Source organism: Haliotis rubra, unplaced genomic scaffold (assembly GCF_003918875.1).
Source record: "Haliotis rubra isolate DU_JTF1 unplaced genomic scaffold, ASM391887v1 Scf321, whole genome shotgun sequence".
In the NCBI taxonomy this organism is placed as follows: Eukaryota; Metazoa; Mollusca; class Gastropoda; order Lepetellida; family Haliotidae; genus Haliotis; species Haliotis rubra.
In genome coordinates, this window is record NW_025766993.1 from 977,957 (window position 1) to 999,012 (window position 21,056).

The window sequence follows — 21,056 nt, forward strand, 5'->3', positions numbered from 1 at the left end:
GTTAGATCATAGTGAAGATGAATATTACACTTGTAATATAAATTTTCTTTGTCTCAAGCAAAACGACAATATTTTTTGTTATCGTTTTACTGTAACACAAGGATGGTGCTGTTTTAGTACAAGGACACTAAGCCATCTTCGCACCATGACTGCTCTATGTCAGCAGCTTAGCCCATGTTAAGTATAGAAGCTACAACCATCTAGCACTAAGTCTCACTTGTCGAAACAAAAGCCAATTATCATTCCCCAGCCTTTTAGGGAATTAAGGTGTTTGTGGGATATGAGAAGTTTTATAATATTCCGCAGTTAGGCGTAGAAAGCTCTCCCTACGAGGAATTGAAGAGGAGATAATAGAGACGTGTTTATCTTGTCAGTGGTGTCTGGTGAGTAGTTCAGATGTCTCGTCCCAGGGCAGACTAATACCTACATATATACACCGCCAAACGACAAAAAGTGTCTTTTATTGATATTGTCTTGGTGAATATCTCGCACCTCAATACATTGGGGATCGTAGGTGAATTTTCAAGCATCGTAAAGTCTCTGTCAAGTATGCAGAGTCGAAGAATGAAATGAGTTTTTTGGGACGAGGGATCACTCTGTGATAGAAAGGATATAACATTGGGTTATTTTCTCGGCTGATTAGATTTAATTTCTTTGTGGCCGAAAATGACAGAAAAGAAATTGTGCAATAGATGATCACCTTCCTTGGCCAGACATGAATGCTAAGCAGCTCCGACACAGTATATCATGTCTATGTTATATAACTGGAATATGAATACAAGTTGCTGATTTCAAGTCCATTGATCTTCACGCTGGTACGAAATGGACAGTAAAGTGTTCACATGTATTTCTCATCTGTAAATAGCATGTGACAGAATTATTACCAAGTGTTTTCAGTTGACTGGGATAATATTTGGCAAAGACAAGCAATTGAGTTGATATTTTGGACAAATTGTGTCAATATTATGGATTATAAATGTTTGAATGCACTCTCACGCATTCGTCCACACAGGACTGTCCAGTCTGAAGGTGAGGTTATGGGTCAGGGGATTTAAGGGCAAGACTCCTACTGTCTGTTCTCGACCCCATCTTCAAAAGCAAGGCTTGAAATGTTGGAATACTTTCATGACAGTTGAGCATGTTTACGATGACCAACAAATTGATTCCAGATCATTTCTGTCCGATTCATCTGAAATTTCCATTCTTTACATCTGCTACAATCACTGTCTGTGATATTGGTAGCCATCTTTGATGTCAGTATGGGACATGCCGTCTGCAACCTTGAAATCAGTGAAAATCTTCATACAATTATTATACAATTTTCAATAAAATTTGGCCTCTAATTACAATTCCACCATTTAATCATTTCAGTAATTACATCAAACAAGATTATTCCTGATGTCTACAAATTATGTCCATAAGATTGTTTTACTGAGCTGGGTTATGTTGTTTTTCAATTATACAATTAAGTACATATTATTCCATGATAGAATTATCTGAAACATAAAATACATGAAAAATATTGGAAAAAAGCCTAATTGCAAATTCCAATAAGTGCTTCCGAGAAAGAGTACTTACAAGCCCCATCTGTTCGCTTCATCTGTGCTGGATAGCCAAACAAAAAATGTTTTTAAATATTCCCCCGAAAATGAGAAATTCCTGGCATGGCGAAGGATGTTTTGACAGCCTCCTGACAATAACCAGAGTGACGTATCCAACCCTGGCTGGGTGATTTAGCTGTTTTCTGATAGTAGCTTGTTGTGTTCTGACCTCACAACCTATTACACCAATTGTCGTGTAAACACACCATTTTATCCTACTCCCCAAGTGGAGAGTCTGTGTTTTAAGACACTACAACTGGATATTGCCTAAAATGTTCAGAGTCTGTGTGTTGTAAATAGGAGATAAGTGAGGGGAAACTTTGTGATTGTTGCTGCTGGCAAATAAATATAGTTTTCTAAAGTTAATTTATTGATTTTAAAAGTTTTTGTGTTTGTTACCAGTCTAATTTGATAAATGGAAAGTCTCAAGTGACTATGTTCATATTGAAAACTCACTTTTTTGACAGTGCCTTTGTCTAAGTGCATCTGAGCAAAGATGTTTGGAAAAGTATATGATATAAATACTTACTTTATTATTATAACTTTATTATTATATTGATGTTCAAAGAGCAACATGTTACCTCGTGGATGTCAGAAAACAGATTTGCTATGTTTTTTTCTGTCAATATGAAAATGAAATCATTCTTATTTTCTCAGATGAATGTTTGAGCAGCCTTTAAGCCATGATGTGTCTTGGCATTACTGGCCAATCAGGACAGAGGCAAAGTGTAGACATTTATATGCTCTGGTCCACACTATACCGTTCTCTATGGGTATTGTAGGATGTGTTTGTGTGTCATGTCGGACCTCAGCTTAAATTCCCATGTGTAATACATGTCCTTTTCTGGTAGAAATGACGTAAAACCATGCTTACCGATGATGAAAGCAAAGGAATCAAGATTATAGAAATAAATATGCTATGAATGTTATGTTCTTTCACATTTAGGGTTGAAAAAAAGGTCACACACTAATATAAGTCCACAAAATATGACAGAAGAAGAATCTCCCTATTGCGTGTTTCAGCTTTATATTCAGGGAACTTTGTTGATTTGTCTATATATGTATGCTACTGTACACTGCTGAACTCTGCCTTCAAAGTATTTCAGAAATGTACTGAAGGAAATACTCATTGACAGATCTTTCCTACAAGGAAAATATGCGATTAATGATTCCGTCTCCAAATGAGAAAAGTGCAATTAATTAATGAATGAGCAGGTGCTTGAAATCTTCTCCCATCTTGAAGCAGATGACATGTTCAAGTTTAGGACATGTGCCCCCTACACCTGGAGGAAATGAAGCGGTGAAAATGTTATTAAAAATTCACCCCCTCCTCACTGCAAGAGCTATCAAACTCTTAACGAAATGGCTATGCATTCAACTCACATTAGTAGCCATGAGATGGCTGATTGACCACCATCGATGACAACAGCTTCTGAATTGTTTCATGGCTGACCACTCCAAGCCATGGTTGTAATGACCATTGATTCAGTTTCACTAGGGATTCAAGGTCTTTCCTTTACGGATTCACAGCCATTATTAATGTATCGCCCCTGCTATCTTACATGAGGTCTGCACGGACACTGGATACTAGTTTCCTGATAACCACTGGTCTAATGGCTATATCATATGCTACTATCCTTACAACTGACATTTTATAGATAAGGCATGGTTCTTTTATCATATGTTTAAGTGATACACAAGGACTGGATCATTGTATTGAAGACTTGTACTCAACTGATAGCTTAAAGGAGACTGTTGCATATATTGATGTTTTTAATTGTCATAATGTGGGCATTTAGTGTGTTTCAACTGCATTGTTTTTCAAAATTCAATAAGTTCCAAAGAAACCATCAGGTTTATGTTTTATCAATCAGATTGGCCCTGAAACATCTTTATCGATAATGTCTGTAAAGCCCCGAGGGATTATTCTGAAGGTCTGTGTTATAATTAGTGCCATGTTGGTCAATAAGTGGGTGTGGTTCAGGGCTGTTGAGTATGGCAACAGTGTTTTCTTTGGGAACAGGTCTTTTACCATCCTTATACCTGCTTTAAGACAACCTCAAAATAATTGCAAGTCGATCAATTTAGCACAGAGGCAAAATACCCTTATTGAAAAAGGACTTTAGCAGACGTGAATATTTGTAAGATGGCGTATGATTTGCCAATCTGAAACTTGAAAGAAATCCTAAACAAACATAATTATTATCAAGGTGGCTTAGACAACATTGACTGACTATTCTTAGCATTCTGCGTCGACTTACGTTCTGCTGCTATCACTGCGGCATCATGGGATTACAGCCTCTTTTTGGTTTCCTTCAGATTAGATAAGGAATTCTTCAAGGCCCAGGCGACCATTTAAATCATTTTGAAATGCATAGACAGATTTTACATTTAAGTTTTCAATTTTGTATGAATGACATGAATAAAACATATCTTAAGAAAAAATATATATGTATTTTACACGATACATGAAAAGATTGCACAAAAACACAGAAAAGGAATCTGAATAATGAAATTCCTTCCAGTAATAAATGGCAGTATATTTTTATTAATATCATTGCATCGTTTCCATATCATGATTGCAGATACAGAGGCTGTATATTTCTTTGTGTTGAATAAGAGGAAATCAATATTTTGGATAGTTATCTTTAACAGTAGATATTGCGTTGTGAGTCATCATTGAATAGAATCTTCGTTCCTGCAAGCAGTGCTTTCTGTAATGGGTGGAAATCTTGCATAATCAACTATAATGGCTGGGATCTTGCCTGGCCATCACATAGATGTAGTTCAAACCTTGCTGACAAATAATATAACTTTTGCATCGTAAAAACTGCTGGTGCATCTTCAAATGACAATAGGCCCTTAACAATGAGAAGATCGATGAACAGTTCAACTCAGACGTTGCATTCAATTCACCAGCTATACACTGGAAGGCGAAAAAGTGCACGTTCATCAGTTTTGAAAGTTTCATTTCTTTGGGAATGGGATCGCTTCAGATCTGCTTGGTTTTATTTGGAGTTAAAGGTTTTCAAAAATGTGTCATCAATTGATGATTAGATAACTTGACAAATCACACTGGCTTAATAAATATTCTTGAACACAAGAGAAATGCATTTTGTCAGTGATGGAATCTTCAAAAAGGCTGAAAGAAACAGATCTTGCTAATATATGTGTTCAGGACACTGTGAGCTTAATCACATAGTACAAGAAATGTTGAATCTAACGATGGGATCAGGATTTCAAAGACTGTTTTTCTGCTTGTGTATATAGGATCACCTGTTTGATGTGATTTTTGTGCAAGTTTATATGCTTGAATTTCATCCCCTACCTTAATCATGTTTGCATCTAGATAAATGCTGACTCCTGTTCTGATGTAAACCCGGTTCATGTTTTGACAGACACCCTGTGCTGATACAGGCGCATATCACACACGTGACATGTGTTTTGTCGGTTATACAACACAGGCGCTAACTCAGTTATCCAGTAGGTCATGTTGCATGAGAATAATGGCTGCTTTTGAGTGGCCATATGTAGGATTTGTACTTCGTCTGGAGTATTTTCGTTTTCTTTCGTTTAAATATTTTGTTTGTGGAGTTGGCTTTGCTTAATAATATTCTTGTAAGCTTTATTGTCCATTCCATGAAACATATTTGCACATGGTCAATTATGTCACACATGCTTAGCAAATATTGAAACAACTTAAAAGCTAAATAGTTACCCTGTACATATGTGGGGGATTTTTGTTGAGGTAAGTTCGTTTAAGAAATATATGTCATACAATGTTTCAGTTTTTCTAAACATTCTGTTTGCTTTGAAATGGATGGATCCTTTTATTGTATGAACGCAATAAAGGAAGTAGTTGTAAAAGAAGTGTTCAGGTATATAGCATATTTACTGTCTGGGTTCATGACAGTGCAGACACTGTAATACAAATTTGAACTTCTTCTTTCAAGGTTCTGCCAAATCATTCATGTAATGCATCAAGATGTGTATATAATCTCTTATCTTTGAGATATACAACGAGTATATGCCCAAAAGTGCCCTGGGTATTTTTTCCCCTTGCACAATAGAGACCATAAATCTTGTTTAAATGATTTCTCCAGTCAGACTGTGAAGATATTTCGAAAGATTAAAGTTCATAATTTATGGTGGTTGATTGTTAAATACCAGAGAGGGTATGTGTGAACAGACAATATCAGTCCTTGTCAGGGGAACAGTCTCAGCCAGCAGGTGCTAGTTTCCTGGTGACATGTAAGAGGATACATGTTTTAGCTGGGGATTTTTTTTATCAAGTTGTAAAAATGATAAACCTGACCTGAAATACAGAAATAAATGAATTCTAAAGATGTTCAGGGAAGTTATCAGGGAAGATTAGAGCCATGAAATATCATAGACAGGTTTGAGAGAAAAAATGTTTAAGTGCATTTGTTTTATCTGCTCTCTGTGGGAGGAGACTGGCTGACTTAAACACAGATGTGTATATATTTTGAACTAATCAAAATAGGCTTTCAACTAGAACTGCTAGCTCCAGTGTTATTTTACCCTGTGAAGTAGACAATAGACACAGTGAGTGATCAAACAGATGTATAAAAGGTAGTTTTATGGAGAGCATTGTTTGCTGGGATGTGATCCAGTTAAACCTGCCATTACATCAGGTGCAGCTGATATTAACATACCTGACTTGATGGGGTTTATAACACCCTTTTAGTCATAATGGAACCAGTCATAGCTGTGTATTGGTTTTAAAGGTATATATTTGCCTATGATGAAACTGTAAATATACTCTTTAAAAAAAGTAGGGGAACTTCATTTTGAATTTATGATTGAAAAATTGGGAGATATATTGGAGTCAGTCATTGTTGATATGATAATAATGAATGTTTTGAGAGTGCATCACCACTTGCACTTCTTTATGACCATAGTTGTTTGTACAGTAATCGCTCTTGAAAGATTATTGGTGTATGACGTGAAATTTGCATGTGTATGATTTTCATTTTCAACCAAACAAAAACCGGCTAGAAACAAACACTAACAACTGTGTGATACAAGATGATTGTCAAAATTAATAGTCTACAGTGATTTATCGACCTTCTTGAAAACCGTCAAAATCAAGAATGACGCCCCATGCACGTGTATGGGGCTACTGTGTTGTGCACGAGCATTCCATGCGTTGTGTTTAGGTGCGGTGATAAAGAAAACTGGTGGTGTGTTCATAAGATGTCTGTCTTTGAAAAGTTTGTTAATGCTTATACTTCCTATACAAATTGAAAGTTCAGGCTCCCCTACTTTTTTAAAGAGTGTACTTCAAATATGTTGTGTTTTTGGCAGTAGATTTTTTACACGAGTTTGATAATTCTTTGTCAGATGTCTCAGTTGTATTCACACCACGGTTGTAACGATGCATCCAACTATCGATGCATTGCAATTGTTGAGTCTCCGATAGCAATTAATCGATGGTAGAAATGAAAACCTATCGATGCATCGATAGTATGTGTGACTATCGATAGTTTAGTAATTGACTTCCGATGATAAATGTGCAGCGCAAACTACAGGAAGTACCAGATTTGTTCACTTTGATTGAGAGTGCAGACTTGCAGCTTGATTGAGTTCATGTGTTAACTGTTTACCTGATCTGGGTTTCAAGTTTCTTGTCAGTTATTAAATTGACTGAAACTACTTGTTTTTATTTCATATAAACTATATGTTCATTTGAGACAATTCAAGGAGAAAAAACACTATTGCAATAGTATTGCAATATTTGGTCACAATAGACTATCGCTATTGCAATAGTATGTTCCAATAGACTATAGACTATCGCTATTTGTTGTTGCACCCTCAATAGTCACCCCTAATTCATACTGAATCTCACAGCTGTAAATGTTCACAATGTTCTACATACGTTTTGTTTTGTTACGCAGGCATCAACAGTCAAATCCGGTACTCTCTAGCGGGTGGAGATAGGAAGAACCAGTTTGGCATCGGACCGTTTAATGGAACGATTTACACCATCGGCTACCTGGACAGAGAAAACATCCCAACCTATCGTCTGATCGTCATAGCAACTGACCAAGCAGAGCCCCCTAGTGATAGATTATCAACTTCAGCAACTGTAATAATATGTCTTGTTTTTGTCTTTGCATTTAACAATATAATAGCATTGTGAATGTGAAGCAGGCGGACTGTCTGTGACTAGTGATTGTTTCATAATTAACAGCCCTCTCCTGTATAGTGTCAGAAATAGTGTCTGATTACAACTAATTCCAGCTTCTAGGAGCCATAGAGCACTACAATTTTTCTGACCCAATTCTAGATGCATATGATTAATTATTCACAGAACACCAGAACCCAATTGATTGAGGATTCTTGGTAGTAATTTAAAACTGATTTTAGCTGATAAACATGATTACTTCATGTCAAGTGTAAAATGGCTTGATCAAACATTCATGTTAAAAAATGTTTAAAAAAACAAACTTATTTTCATTGTAAACCTCACTTGAAATTGCTGTGTTATATGTTAATTGATCATGTGATTTCATTTAGATGACAGCTTATGTGAACAGAATTTGTTTAATATCAACATAACATAAGCAATTAGATGTTTTGCACTCTAGAAAGCAATCAGAATTTCATTAATGTCTGTGGCATTTCCCGACATTATTTAATTAAGTTGTCCTATTTTTTACATGTATTTTATATTACCAGATATTATGTTTAAAGCAATACTATACTTAGGAAAAGGTGATAGTAGTGTTAAGGTTAGTGTACAGGATTACAATGAAGGCCCAAAGCTGGCAGTGGTAATAATAGTCAGTTTAGGTAAGGTTACATGATAAGGTTACATGATATTGGTAAGGGTACATAATATGTAAGTAAAGGCAATAATATGGCAAGGTATGGGTTCATTATATGTATAGGAAAGTGGTAGTAGGTACCAGCTTAGGGTTAATGATGCGTAAGGAAAAGTGATTGTAGGGTGATCAAACATGAAAATATAGAATCCTTTTTTTCTGCTATAGGTCACAATTCAACTGAAGGATGTGAATGATTGTCCTCCCAAGTTCAAGAGCCCCAATGCAACCTGGGTAAAGGAAGACTCGAGCAGGGGGTCGGTTGTGTTCACTGTGCTGGCAACAGATGCCGACTCTGGTCAGAATGGTCAGGTGTCGTACAGTCTCGCATCTGTTCCTGGGTTTGGATATCCGTTTACTCTGGACCAAGCAAGTGGACACCTCCAAGTGAACACGGGCCTGGATAGGGAAACCATTGCAAACTACTCTCTGACCTCACTGCTTCTGACAAAGGTCAGCCATCATTGAGCACCATACAGAGTCTGACTGTTCATATTGAAGACGTAAATGACAACGCCCCGCAGTTTATGAAGCAGACGTATGGTGCAACAGTGCCAGAAGACATTGCTGTTGGCAAGAGCTTGCTGAAGGTTTCTGCAACTGATCTGGATGAAGGTTTGAATGGAATCATTCGTTATTACATCATCAGAGGGGATGACAACTATGACTTCAATCTGGACATGAGTAGCGGTGTTCTAAGGATACAGAAGAATCTGGACTATGAACGAAATCAGCAGTACCACCTGATTGTCCAAGCAGAAGACAGTGGCGTCCATGTTGTGCGCAGTGCAACAGCTTCCATAGTCGTTAATGTCACTGACGTCAACGACAACGCACCTGTGTTTGTAGATTCACCCTATGTTGCATTTGTTCAGGAAAACAACAGAAACATTCCTGTTCACTTAATGCAAGTGACGGCCAGAGACGATGACTCAGCACCGAACAGTCAACTGACTTATTCTCTTCTAGACGATGATGGAATATTTCAAATTGAAGGTCGGTCAGGGGAGATAACTGTTCATCAGACACTTGACAGGGAAGCCACAGCAGAATACAAACTCATCATTATCGCCAAAGATTCAGGTATGAATTTTTGTCATTTTCCCTATTACATTTTCAGGCTCATGAAGACATACTACACTTGCACTTCCCCCCTAATACATCAGATTGAATTTGCCAGCATCAGAGAAATATTGAGATATTTCTATATGAGCTGAAAGGCAGTTGACAGTTTAATGATAGAGTGCCATCCAAGTTCTTCTTAAGATTTAAGGGTTTGATTAATCTGTTATAAATTTCTGTCTTCAGTAGCTAATGGCAAAAAAGATCAATTGATTACAAAAACTTGAACATCAGAACGGAGTTTCAAGTCGATTAAATGTTCCACTAATCGGCTTCTCAATCAGCCAACAAGTAAATAGAATTTCTTTTCGAAATGTTGGCGTTGAAATTTGATTTCTCATGGGGCGAGCTATTAACCGGCATAAAAGTATAAACGTCTACAAAAGAAGAATTAATATGTTTCGAGGGGAATCCACATATTTCACGAGAATGGATTGCATTGATAGGGAGAACCTAGATGTGTGCAGGTCCTGTGATGACCTGGCACGGGCTGTGACAGCCTGGCTCCGAGCAGGCCCCACATAAACTGCACATCGGAGTTGCATGATTCATCAATTAAAGCAGCCTGAAATCACAGAAGCATTGAGGATAATTATGTTGTCTTATCCCGCACTGTTACACAGTCTTTGATCAGCCAAGTATTCTTTGAGTTGCGTACAAAACACCAGGAATTTATGTCAAGTCGCGTCTTCCGACTTATGCCCAGAGGCAGTTGTCAGGAAGATATCAAATTGAGTGGAAAGAGACCTAGCAATAGGAAAACAGTATCTTGTATGGGCAGACGCAGACATAGTACTTAGCATGTTGTCATTGCTTGTATAATCATCGTGATGGAGTTTTCACTGAATATCTCTGATTTGATTCTCAGTGTCCACAACCACAACCAGACCAGGTCTCTAACTATGACAAATTCTGCACCAAATTGATGGGGAAGGAATATTTTTCATATCCATTCCAAACGTTCTCTGGTGAAATGATAATATTTCATGTACCAACTTGGTTGAAATTAGATTTGGCATCCATGCCATTTGATCTTACATTTTTCATGGAAATAAGCGAATTTAGATTTATATATGTGAGGGAAGATAATTATGAAAAGATTGCACGAGTGGATTATTTTATTTACTGATCATGTTAGCATCTGATATATGGCATTTGAGGGCCCATAATGCATTTGTTCCCAGCTCGTGATGTCTGACTGAACACTTTTACGCTAACAGGAAGATACAGCCTTGGTTAGTCGCCTTTTGATCTCAAGCATAATTCTTTGTATGTGGGACGGTGCACTGCCAATTTTCGGAAGAGAATCGTGAAAAAGTGTTATCAAGTCAGCTTTGTTGAGATCAGCAATGTGGCAGCAATTACTGTATCCACCTATAAAGGCAGCCATGGTGGTGCTGATGCTCTGGAAGCAGTGCACATGCAGTGATAAGCCATGTGATAATGAGGAATTATTCTATGCACACACAGTTAGGGTAGGATATTTGCATCAGCAGCCAAATATGGATAATCACCTTGAAAGAAGCTTCTTTCAGGAATCTGAGTTTAAACAGATCTTCCTGTTTTCGGTTAAGCAAGAAACAAATGGTTGGTCTGTAATTGTATTTCATATGTCGTTTGAACCCTTTAGACATTTTTATTACTGAAAATGTAGTTCTAATCCATTTGATGCTTTTACTTCTTTATTGCAGTTATGGAGGAGTTTGAACGTGATCTGTCAGTGCTTTAATGTACAATTAATGTTCTTGTGTAGACGTCTGGCTTGGAGTGTATATTTCATGATATCAACTTCATGCCATTGTTATGGAAGAAAAGGTGTTTTTTTGTTTTGGATATCATGTTTCAATTCTATAAACAGTCATTGTGCACTGAAAAATATCAAAAGACTTTTAAGGGTGTGTATGTGACTCTAATATATCTTGAGTAATGTTCATTGTGATCCTCAGGGTCTTGTCCGGATTGCGGTGGAATATGAACACGTATTCCTAATGGGTTTTTTCCTTTTTTTCCTTTTATTTGTCTGGTCAAAAAGAATCTAAACCTGTGATCAATACAGCATGTTGTATTTTACAGTGTAAACTTAGACATTTTTATGAGAAGCATCCCAGCTGAATCCTGGCCATCTCCTTCCCAGATCCCTTGTAATTTTTGCATCAACACGATTAACCCGAGCTAACAAATTTCATTAAAAATACATATTTGTTTCCCAATTTCTATGTTCAATGAAACTAACACATTTTGGAGTGTGGAAAGCCATCAAAGTGGCATCCTAGTCCTCTTGTGAGATTTTACAACATACTTTAAAATGTAATTCACTTAAATGTCAACCATAAAGAAAATTATGCCGTTTAATACCCCTTGGATTTGCTCTTTATGGAATATAATTGTCCTGTTTAATAGACAGTGTAGGAATAAAAGTCAATTGACAGCCGGGTATATAATTATTGTTGTGAGAGAATTTATTTCCTTTGATCTCAGTTTGTCATTATGCGAGGATAACATTTCATCAGATTTAGTGTCTTCTGCTTCGACATTCTTTAGGATCTAGAACGCAAAATGTCACAAACATTAATGTCATATTTTTCTTCTTCACAGCCATTGTAAGATTAGGAAGAATAAATTATGTGCGATATATATTTTGGTGACAATATTTTGTTAGTTTTAAGATAAATTAAACTCACTTCCAAACTTCTGAAACAAGTATTTTATGTAACCAGCTGTAAGGGAAATAGTACATCAAACATTAAAATGGCTGACATGTATGTATCTTACAAATGAAACTCATGAGTATGTATTGAACATGGAAAGAAGTTTTGATGATGCTCATATTTGTTTTTATAAATTCCACAAGCTATGGTTATATAACCGTAATTAGTCATATGCATTTTGAATGAAATATACACCATCTGGCCAAAAAGAACTGTTGTTATATCTGTCTGCTCCTAATAAGTCACTTCAGTAAAAAGTTCATTGTGTAGACATTTAGGTTGAGATGTATCAAACTAATGTTTGAATTTCTTTGTAGTCATTGTTAACATTGACTGGGATTTTGAAATGTGGTATCAAGAAAGTGTTATTCTGTTGAGACTAGGGTGCGTTACTGGTTGGAGATGTAAGTAATTGCGTCGGGTTGGATTGTAGGAAAGGCATGAAACTTGGTGACTTGTCATAAAAACAGCATGGATTTGCCATAAGGCCAGCTTTTGTGAGCATTGGAGACTATTAAACAGCAGTAGGCTTGGTTCAGTTTGCTCACTCCAGGTCACATGGGGGGACATATATCACACTAGACAATGAAATATCTCTTTTGGATTGAATGAGCGTTCCATCTTTGAGCTAAATGAAAACATCATGAAAACATATATCATACATCTGACACACTGACAGATAAGAAAGTGAAAGTATTTGAAATAATAATAAATGGGATTCAGTTCTGAGCTCTGCCCTTTTCTAGGAGGGTTGTTACAGATATATAAATATGACCTGGGTGTATACAGTTGGTGTTTCGATAAACAATATTCAATGTAAACAAATATGATTTAGTTGTATATTGTAATGGTTTGTAGGGAAACAATAATGGTTTCTAGGGAAACATTTCAAAGTAAATACAATTCAGATTTAGTTGTATACAGAACTGCTTTTCAGGAAAAGAGAATGTGCAATATAATTTGAATACATGTAACAGCAAATTGTGATGCTTAGCATTGACTGGTCGATAATCAAAGTAGTGTTTAGCATTGAGAATTAATTGTGGTTATAAATAGTTGCAGTTTTCAAGTTGGTGTACGGATCATGAATATAGATATGCAGACATTCCGAGGACAGTGTTCTGTCGAAGTTCAATGTTCACTGATGCATTGTGCTGGTTCGACTGTACTGTGCAACCTTTCCTGTTAATGTACATGTTGGTTTAATGACTATATCTGTTGATTCATGTTAGTATGGACCAGTGGGCCATGACCGCACTGGGGTATGTCATGCATAGCTAAGCTGACTGGAACAATACGGTGCTTCATGTTCCAGGCGGTAATTGTTGCTGTTGTATCTCCTGATGAGAAAAGTCTCATTTGTTTTAATAAATCATATTGGATTGGAATTGAATAATTAGCCATTCTTTTGTGATATGCGCAAAACATCTGCTTTTGGCTGTTGACTCAAACACCTGGAACAGTCAGTATTATTTCTTTACATTTGAAGATTCTTTGCTTAAGAAATGTTTCTGGTTCAGTGTTCTTTGAAAAGAAATCATTTAGGTATAATTCACGATTTCACAAAAGAGATGCAATTTTTGAAATCGCTTAGATGAAATTAGTTGTGATGAATAATGCATCAGGTTATTTAAGTCAATTACACTGTGAAGTCTCGGCTATTTTTCTTAAATCGCTTTCATAAAAATAAAAAATAATCGTTTGATAAATGGCAACTGAGGAGAATGTTATGACTCTACAAAGACCTTATCTTTCCTAGTTTGTCTTCTGTGTTCTTTGGGAATAGGGTTGGCGGGAAGCTTTGATTTTGTGTAGTCAGGTGTACTGGGCTGTAGCCTATGGCTACTATTATTCAAGAGGGCTAAAAATATTGAATCCTAAACGATGTGAAATCTCAAGCCTCTGAAGTTATGTGAGGAGCTACAGTAAGATTGCACATTGATTGCAATCTCTACGTTTAAGACCCAGGCTTCTAACAATGCTCAGAATGATTACAGAAGACATTTCTTCGTTTTATTATTTCATTCCAAACATGAATATTCATAAATGTGAGCTGACAATTGGAAACAAAATGGTAAAACTAATTTTTTCTATGCATGAGAAAATAATGCTCGGTATTGATTTCAATCCAAACATTTCCTTGTATTAGATTTGTATATACATTGATCATGTAAATGAGGTTCTTGTATGTTGTATTTCGGGATATCTCTCTCCAAGAAATATTTAATGCAAGAATTTATTTCCACACCGTTCCAAGCATCTGCATGAATGGACGGATAGTGTTACAAGATAACATTTACGAGATTCAAATTTGACACCTAAAAAATGTCATCTGATGGTGTTAGCATGAAAAGTGTGGATGAAAGTGGGAATGGTTTGTTGCCGAGTTTAAATCAGCAGTGAACCAGAGATGGTTGCTGTCACTGAGGTAAAAAAATGAGTCCACTGGTGTTATTTCTCTCCGCCAGCTGCTTCGACGCGTTGTGTTGCTCAACGTGGTGTGCTCATGTGGAAGAGAATGTTGGACAAGGAAAAAATAATGTCATTGGTTTCGATTTGCTGAATCATCAATTAATAATGCTAATGATTATTTCGAATAAAATTGTCAAATGTTGATATATTCTTAGAAGAAAATCATAAAAATTTGATTTGTGATTCCTGAAGTTGTTTTGGTTTTTATGAATTGTCTAAGTGGTTGGGTAGTCTAGTGGTTGAAGTGTTCGTTTGTCATGCTGAATGCCTGGGTTTGATTTCTACAATGTTTTGAAGCCCATTTTTGTGTTCCTTGTCATATTGGTGGAATATTGCTGAACTTAACTCATCTTACTGACTACAAATTGTCTCTTTAAGTGATTTTGTCCTCGGCTTTCAACAATATGGGCTAATTTTATCAGACACTGTCCGTTTCTATGTCTTTGAAAATCAAATCATTCCTGCTCACATCAAATGATTCAGTATATATCAAACCGCTTTTATGTGCTGCCACAGTCTTATAAGTTTGTCTGACTGCATTGATGTTATATTTAGTATGTGTAATTATCTTACAAGAGTCTCGAGGTGGACGTGTGGAAGGTTAAAGTGCAGTGTTAGTGTAAGCCCTCTGCTTTGAACACTGGTAATGACTGGCTTCTGTCCTGTAGCACACCATCTGTATATACAAGCTCTGACTAGCCAACTGACAACAAACATAGTAGGTCTATATACAACATGGCAGGATTGACCACAGACAGCACAGACAGCAGCGGTTACAACAGATGGAAGATAACTCAGATATCTCCCACCTGCTGCCCTCCTTGACCATTAGAGCTTAAGAGTCTGGTTATGAGGAACGGCTTTGAACACAAAATATTGAATTTGTGAATCGATGGAATAGGTTCTTATATACATGCAGAAATTATCACCATGAAATTGTGCATTGATGGACTGATGGTTTGATAGTTCAAAGTGAATAAAAGCTTTCTGTGATTTACCTTAAGGCATTATTTAAATTGTGAAAGGAGCTAAATGTTGTCCAACATAAGTCATGTAGCCTTGCATGTGAGGAACTGTTTAGAGTGGCCTTCATTAGTGAAGAAAGATTTTATCCTGAATGGATGATTATATTCATTAAAGCAACAAGTATTGTATTGTGTTAATGGAGCAGACAACAGTTAACGTCAATAAATGTGTACTTGATCATCACCGTGACAACATTTACTGAATTCCATTCCAACCAGAGTTGACGTCTGCTCCCAACATGCCCTCAGCTGACCACCCCTGTTGAAACTGGACAAACACCACCAAATCAATCCATCATACCTAGCATTGATTCCTTATTTTATTGTACCAATAAATGTCTTCGGTTGTTCATTGCAAAGGGCCTTTCACTCAATATTGTAGTCTTTCCATTCAATATCTCAGTCCATCACTGCCGAGCATTATCTCCACAATACCAACACAACATGATGTGTCATTGTCAGGTCAAAGGTTATCATGTTTGCTTGATGCTAAAAGCTTCGTAAAACAGGGAAAGTCATGAGATTCATCTTGATACTGTTCTGATTCCGTTATATTAATTGCCTCGTAGAATCTTATCAAGACGTCCAAATAAAGAAGATTGGTGTCTTGGAATCAGTTATCCTGCATGTCCAATAAACAAGGGACGATGTATTGGAAGTTGGATGTTTGTCTTAGAGAAGTCTTTAGTTAGGAGGAGAGGTCTCACGAGGACTTGTTTATGGTCATCTCTGCTGGCTATTACCTACCCTGGCTGAGATCTGGTGATAAATGGTCCTGTAGAAAGAAAATTCAGACTTCCACATGACCCTGCTGAAACAGAGTGTAAACAATTGGTTGAGGCAAGTTCAAATCTCCAAGGTGTCGTTACATTCTTGTATAAATATATCAACTTTAGGTTCCATTTATTCCCCATTTGGTTAGTTTACTATAATCAAATGGCATTTCAAAACAAAGTTCTGACTTTTAGTGGTGTGAAGGGTGGAAAATTACCACCTTCAGATTCAATTACCGTCTAGCAGTATAAACAACCGGCACTACTCTGAAACCTCTAGAGAATGGTCTTGTCAGAGAGTGTGTGTGATTTCATTAGGGAAGCAACCTTTGGCTTGTTTTGGATCAGTCATGTGAGTTTATTGTTGTTTACAGGAGGAGCTGCAATAGTGAGCATGTTTAGTGATCTGTAGCTCCCCTCAGGGACTTCTCAGTTGGGCCAACCAGTCCAGATCGTCCTCTTCTGTCTAAGGTTACTTGTATTAAAGGGACTGTGGGAGATTACACCATTGACTATAATATCATTTGGCAGATTAAAAATCAAATTATGCAACTGGTAAATGGCTGTATTAATCAGCTATGGTTAGAGATGAGTCATGAAATTGTAGATTATTACATGGTATCGATTTGATTGAAATTGTGTGAGTATGATTTTAAGATTTGCTCCCTGGGTGCTTCCAGAGTTAAGAATTTCTTTGGATTTTATATTCCATGTTTCCTTGATCTCTTGCTTTACATAGATCTGGTAATTAAGTGTAAAACCCAAGAATTGCGCTCACAAAAGCAGAGTCTTTATGGTATGGGTTTTCAGAGTTTTGAACATTTTATTGTAGGATTTTTCTGCCTTTTTGATGAAACTAAATTTTTAAAAACTCTTCCACAGCTTTAGGCTCTTTGTAAGATTTTTTCACCCAACAATGAAGTTTGGAGCCTTTCATCTCTATTCCAAAGAATGACCATCCAATTAAATTTTGTATTGATTTCAATTTGAGGCACGTTCCCCTTAAAGGAAGTTGACTAGCTTTTAAGGAAGTTGTGAAACTTCTTAGATACGTCCCTAGGGCATTTCACCCTACCACACCAAAAACGTGCAACTGCTGTAGCCTAAATGTGCATAGCATGTTGCCAGTCTGGTGCCACAAAAGTGCAAATGAAGTCGTCTTCTGCTGTAGCAGAAACAAATGTCTTTCCCAGTTGACATCAGCAAGTGTAGATGTTGTCACTCAGCTGCCCCTAAAAGAACAAACCTTGCCACCAAAGTGTGCATCGCATGCTGCCTGGCTTTACCACCCAAATGTACAGAGCTACTTTCTCCTGAACATCTTTGCCTGGGCCGGTGTGGGAGGAATAATTAGCCTTAATTCTAATGACGGTCTCTGCTAGTCTCCAGTCTGTCTGCATGTGGCATGGCAGATGGTCGATTTCTATTCCTCTGTGTCTCCTGAGAAAAGGTAGAGAGGAATTTCCTCAGGCCTCTGTCTCTGAGAAAATAGCCCTGGCCGCCTTCAGTGTTCGGAACCTCTCATTAACACCTGAACTGTCTGTAAAAATAGGTTTTAATTGGATTTTGAGAAAAGCCACAAGACTGTCTTTTGAAAGTGTTTGACAATTGAGGAGGTGGAAATTGAATTGTCAACTTTTTTATTCTGGTTTTCATTTGTTTGAGATATTTAAATTAGGAAGCAGTATCTAGGATCGGCAGCATCAAGGATGAGGGATCACCTGGTGTAGATCGAGAGCTCTACCAAGAGCACTGGGCAGAGTCCCGTCAGTGTTGGCACATCAGGACTTCTTGCCACAATAAATGTTTCCAGCACAGTGGGACTGAAGACATATTATCCACCAGTCATCTTTATCTCATCCCAGCTACAGGGTTATCAGAAAGGGTTGCACATATCCCTGTAGGATGATGTGGACTGTTTGATGTATGTTTTCCTTCTCGATGGGCTGGTCTCATGGGAGACTGGTCCGCTGTATTGAACATCATAGGGCTTGACTTTATTTTCATTTCCTAGTTGGTTTACTGTAGAACTCCGTTTCTAGAACACATCAGGGAAGTCAACAGATGAGCCGGTCTCTGTGGGACGAAATGAACGCTAAATGAAACTGTTGATAAGCATTGATAAGTGTCTTTGACAGCTGAGCACAGATGTGGGGATTGACAAGCTTTTCCACGTGTTCCATCACCACGCTGTTCTGAATGAATTAAGCCTAATCAAAGGATGGACATTTTCAGCTGTCTTTTCTTTCCCCCATCTTTCCTCCATGTTCATTGTCATGTTCTATTCTCAAATGAATTTATGTCTCCTCATTTCATGAGAAACATCCTTTGGTGTTGACACTGGGTATTATTCAATCAGAACTGTTTGAATCTCATGAAACTCAAACATCAGCTTTGCTTGTGTAATGGTGCCAATTAGTGTTGGAAATCTATTGTTACAAGAATTAGTCATGACATGAATACCTCATGTTCTCATCTTTGATTGAGAAGACCAAGGTGGCAGCCATTTTGTTTTGACAGGAGCAAGGTTCTCTTCATTACGTCTGCCAAGATCCACCACCGCAAGTCGGCAATACTTTGAAGTTCAAACAAGAGAAGTGACGGGTCCCTCACAAATGTTTTTTCACCCCGTTTGCCTATGCAACTCACAAACATGGCAGTTGATTGCAATCCAACCCGAAATGTTCAGTAATTAGGATTCATCGATTTTGAGTTGAGTAATTATGATAAGGCACTGCCTAATTACTGTAGTGTTTGAAATTCGGCACACATAAATAGCGGTGCCACTATCTTGTCAGAAGGGATGAGGAAACTGCGAAATGATGCAGAGATCTTGTTGGAAGTTAATGTTTGAAAGGTGCAGTCTTTTGGTATATGACATTAGCCTGTGGGAGGAATGCAAACAGAAACACATGTTGGCGTTGGGCTGTATTGGGGGGACCTCCCACTATTCTACCATGGTACTCTCTGTGCGAGGTCTTTGATGTGCCGGCCATGCTGTACTTCCATATCAGACAGTAATCATCATGAATGTTGAAATGATTATTGCATTGTCGTATCTGGGGAAACGGGATGTGTAGGGTAGCTGAGGCATGAGATGCTGCTTGTTTTTTGTTAAATGTTTTGAAGTTTTCTTCATTATTGTTTAATGAGTTTGAAATGTCACAAATGTGACAACTGTGAAGTTTTGAGGAGTTTTATCTCACTGTGTTATGTGAAGTTTCAATGATAGTGGAATAGCTCAATGGTTGTGTACAGCTAGGCTTGTCCTACTGGAGGTCCAGGTTCTATTCCCAAATAGGTTGTATAGGTTCATAAGTAAACTTTCAATGATAGTGGAATAGCTCAATAGGGAATAGCTTGTTATGGAGGTCCAGGTTCTATTCCCAAATAGGGTTGTATGTTCATAAGTGAACTTTCAATGATAGTGGAATAGCTCAATGGTTGTGTACAGCTAGACTTGTCCTACTGGAGGTCCAGGTTCTATTCCCAAATAGGTTGTATATTATGTTTATAGGTCAATTTTAGGTGCCTGTAAAGTGATGCTGTGTTTCTTCCTTTGCCTCAGGCTGAAGGATAGTTGTGTGATTCTTGAATATTGCCGAATACTCATGTTACATATTTGCCATGCTCCAGTCTAGACGAAAGAAATGCAGGTTTGTCTCCCACCAATCATTACCAAATTCCCCGTAGCATTCTTGCTGTCAAGACAAGTTCCTTTGTTACTTCATTCTGTGCCTAACCAGCTCTCAGACATTTGATACGAAGTTTGCTGAATATCCATATGTGTCTACAAATGTATGCCTGAAGAAGCCAGATAATATGCAAGGAATAGATCAATTGCCCTTGCATATGACCTTACACCCCCATCACATTGCATGGGATATTCCATAACAATAGGTGGATTATTCCATTATGGTAATGTGATGGGTAGTGTCATTAGTTTTCATTAGCATAAATGATTGAATGAAGGAAGGAAATGAAGTAGAATCGGGAGGAAAGCGATAATCTTTCCTCCCATGGAATTGAAATTTGTTTCAGAATGATTGGAAACTTGAAAAAAGGATAACTCCTGCCGCAGCGATGCAATTGTTCAGTTTGAATATTTGAGGGCAAATCCATTTGTTCGGCGCTTAATGTATTGGTAATGTGAACACTGTTTGCATTAACCAGACATGCTTTAAGTCACATCAACAATGTAGATGCAGGAATTTCAAGTCCATGCACTTAATTCCAATGATAAATGCAGGTAGTGTGTAAGACGGGTTTGATTTTCTGTCAATCACATTGACGAGATACATGCATCTCAACTGATAGTAAGGATCCTCTTGCATACCAACGTGTCATTAGTAATCGTGTTAATTGTATCAAGTACCTGTAACACTCCTGTAACCACTTTAAGGAATCATTTTTCCCTTAACTCCATTTCTGTATTGATGGGCACAAGGCTCTGTTTGGTATTGATGAACGCAAGTCCTCAATTAAGCGCCAATGGTAAAGTCTTTGA

The 21,056-nt window shown here is 37.4% G+C and overlaps 1 protein-coding gene across 1 annotated transcript in view; it reads left to right on the forward strand.

The window, feature by feature from the left end:
• Positions 1-21,056, forward strand: part of LOC124283802 (cadherin-related tumor suppressor-like) — a 126,583-nt gene that overhangs the window by 79,080 nt on the left and 26,447 nt on the right. Inside the window, 3 exon segments of the mRNA XM_046719830.1 lie at positions 7,520-7,710; positions 8,618-8,879; positions 8,882-9,532. Of these exon segments, the coding sequence (XP_046575786.1) occupies positions 7,520-7,710; positions 8,618-8,879; positions 8,882-9,532 (1,104 nt within the window).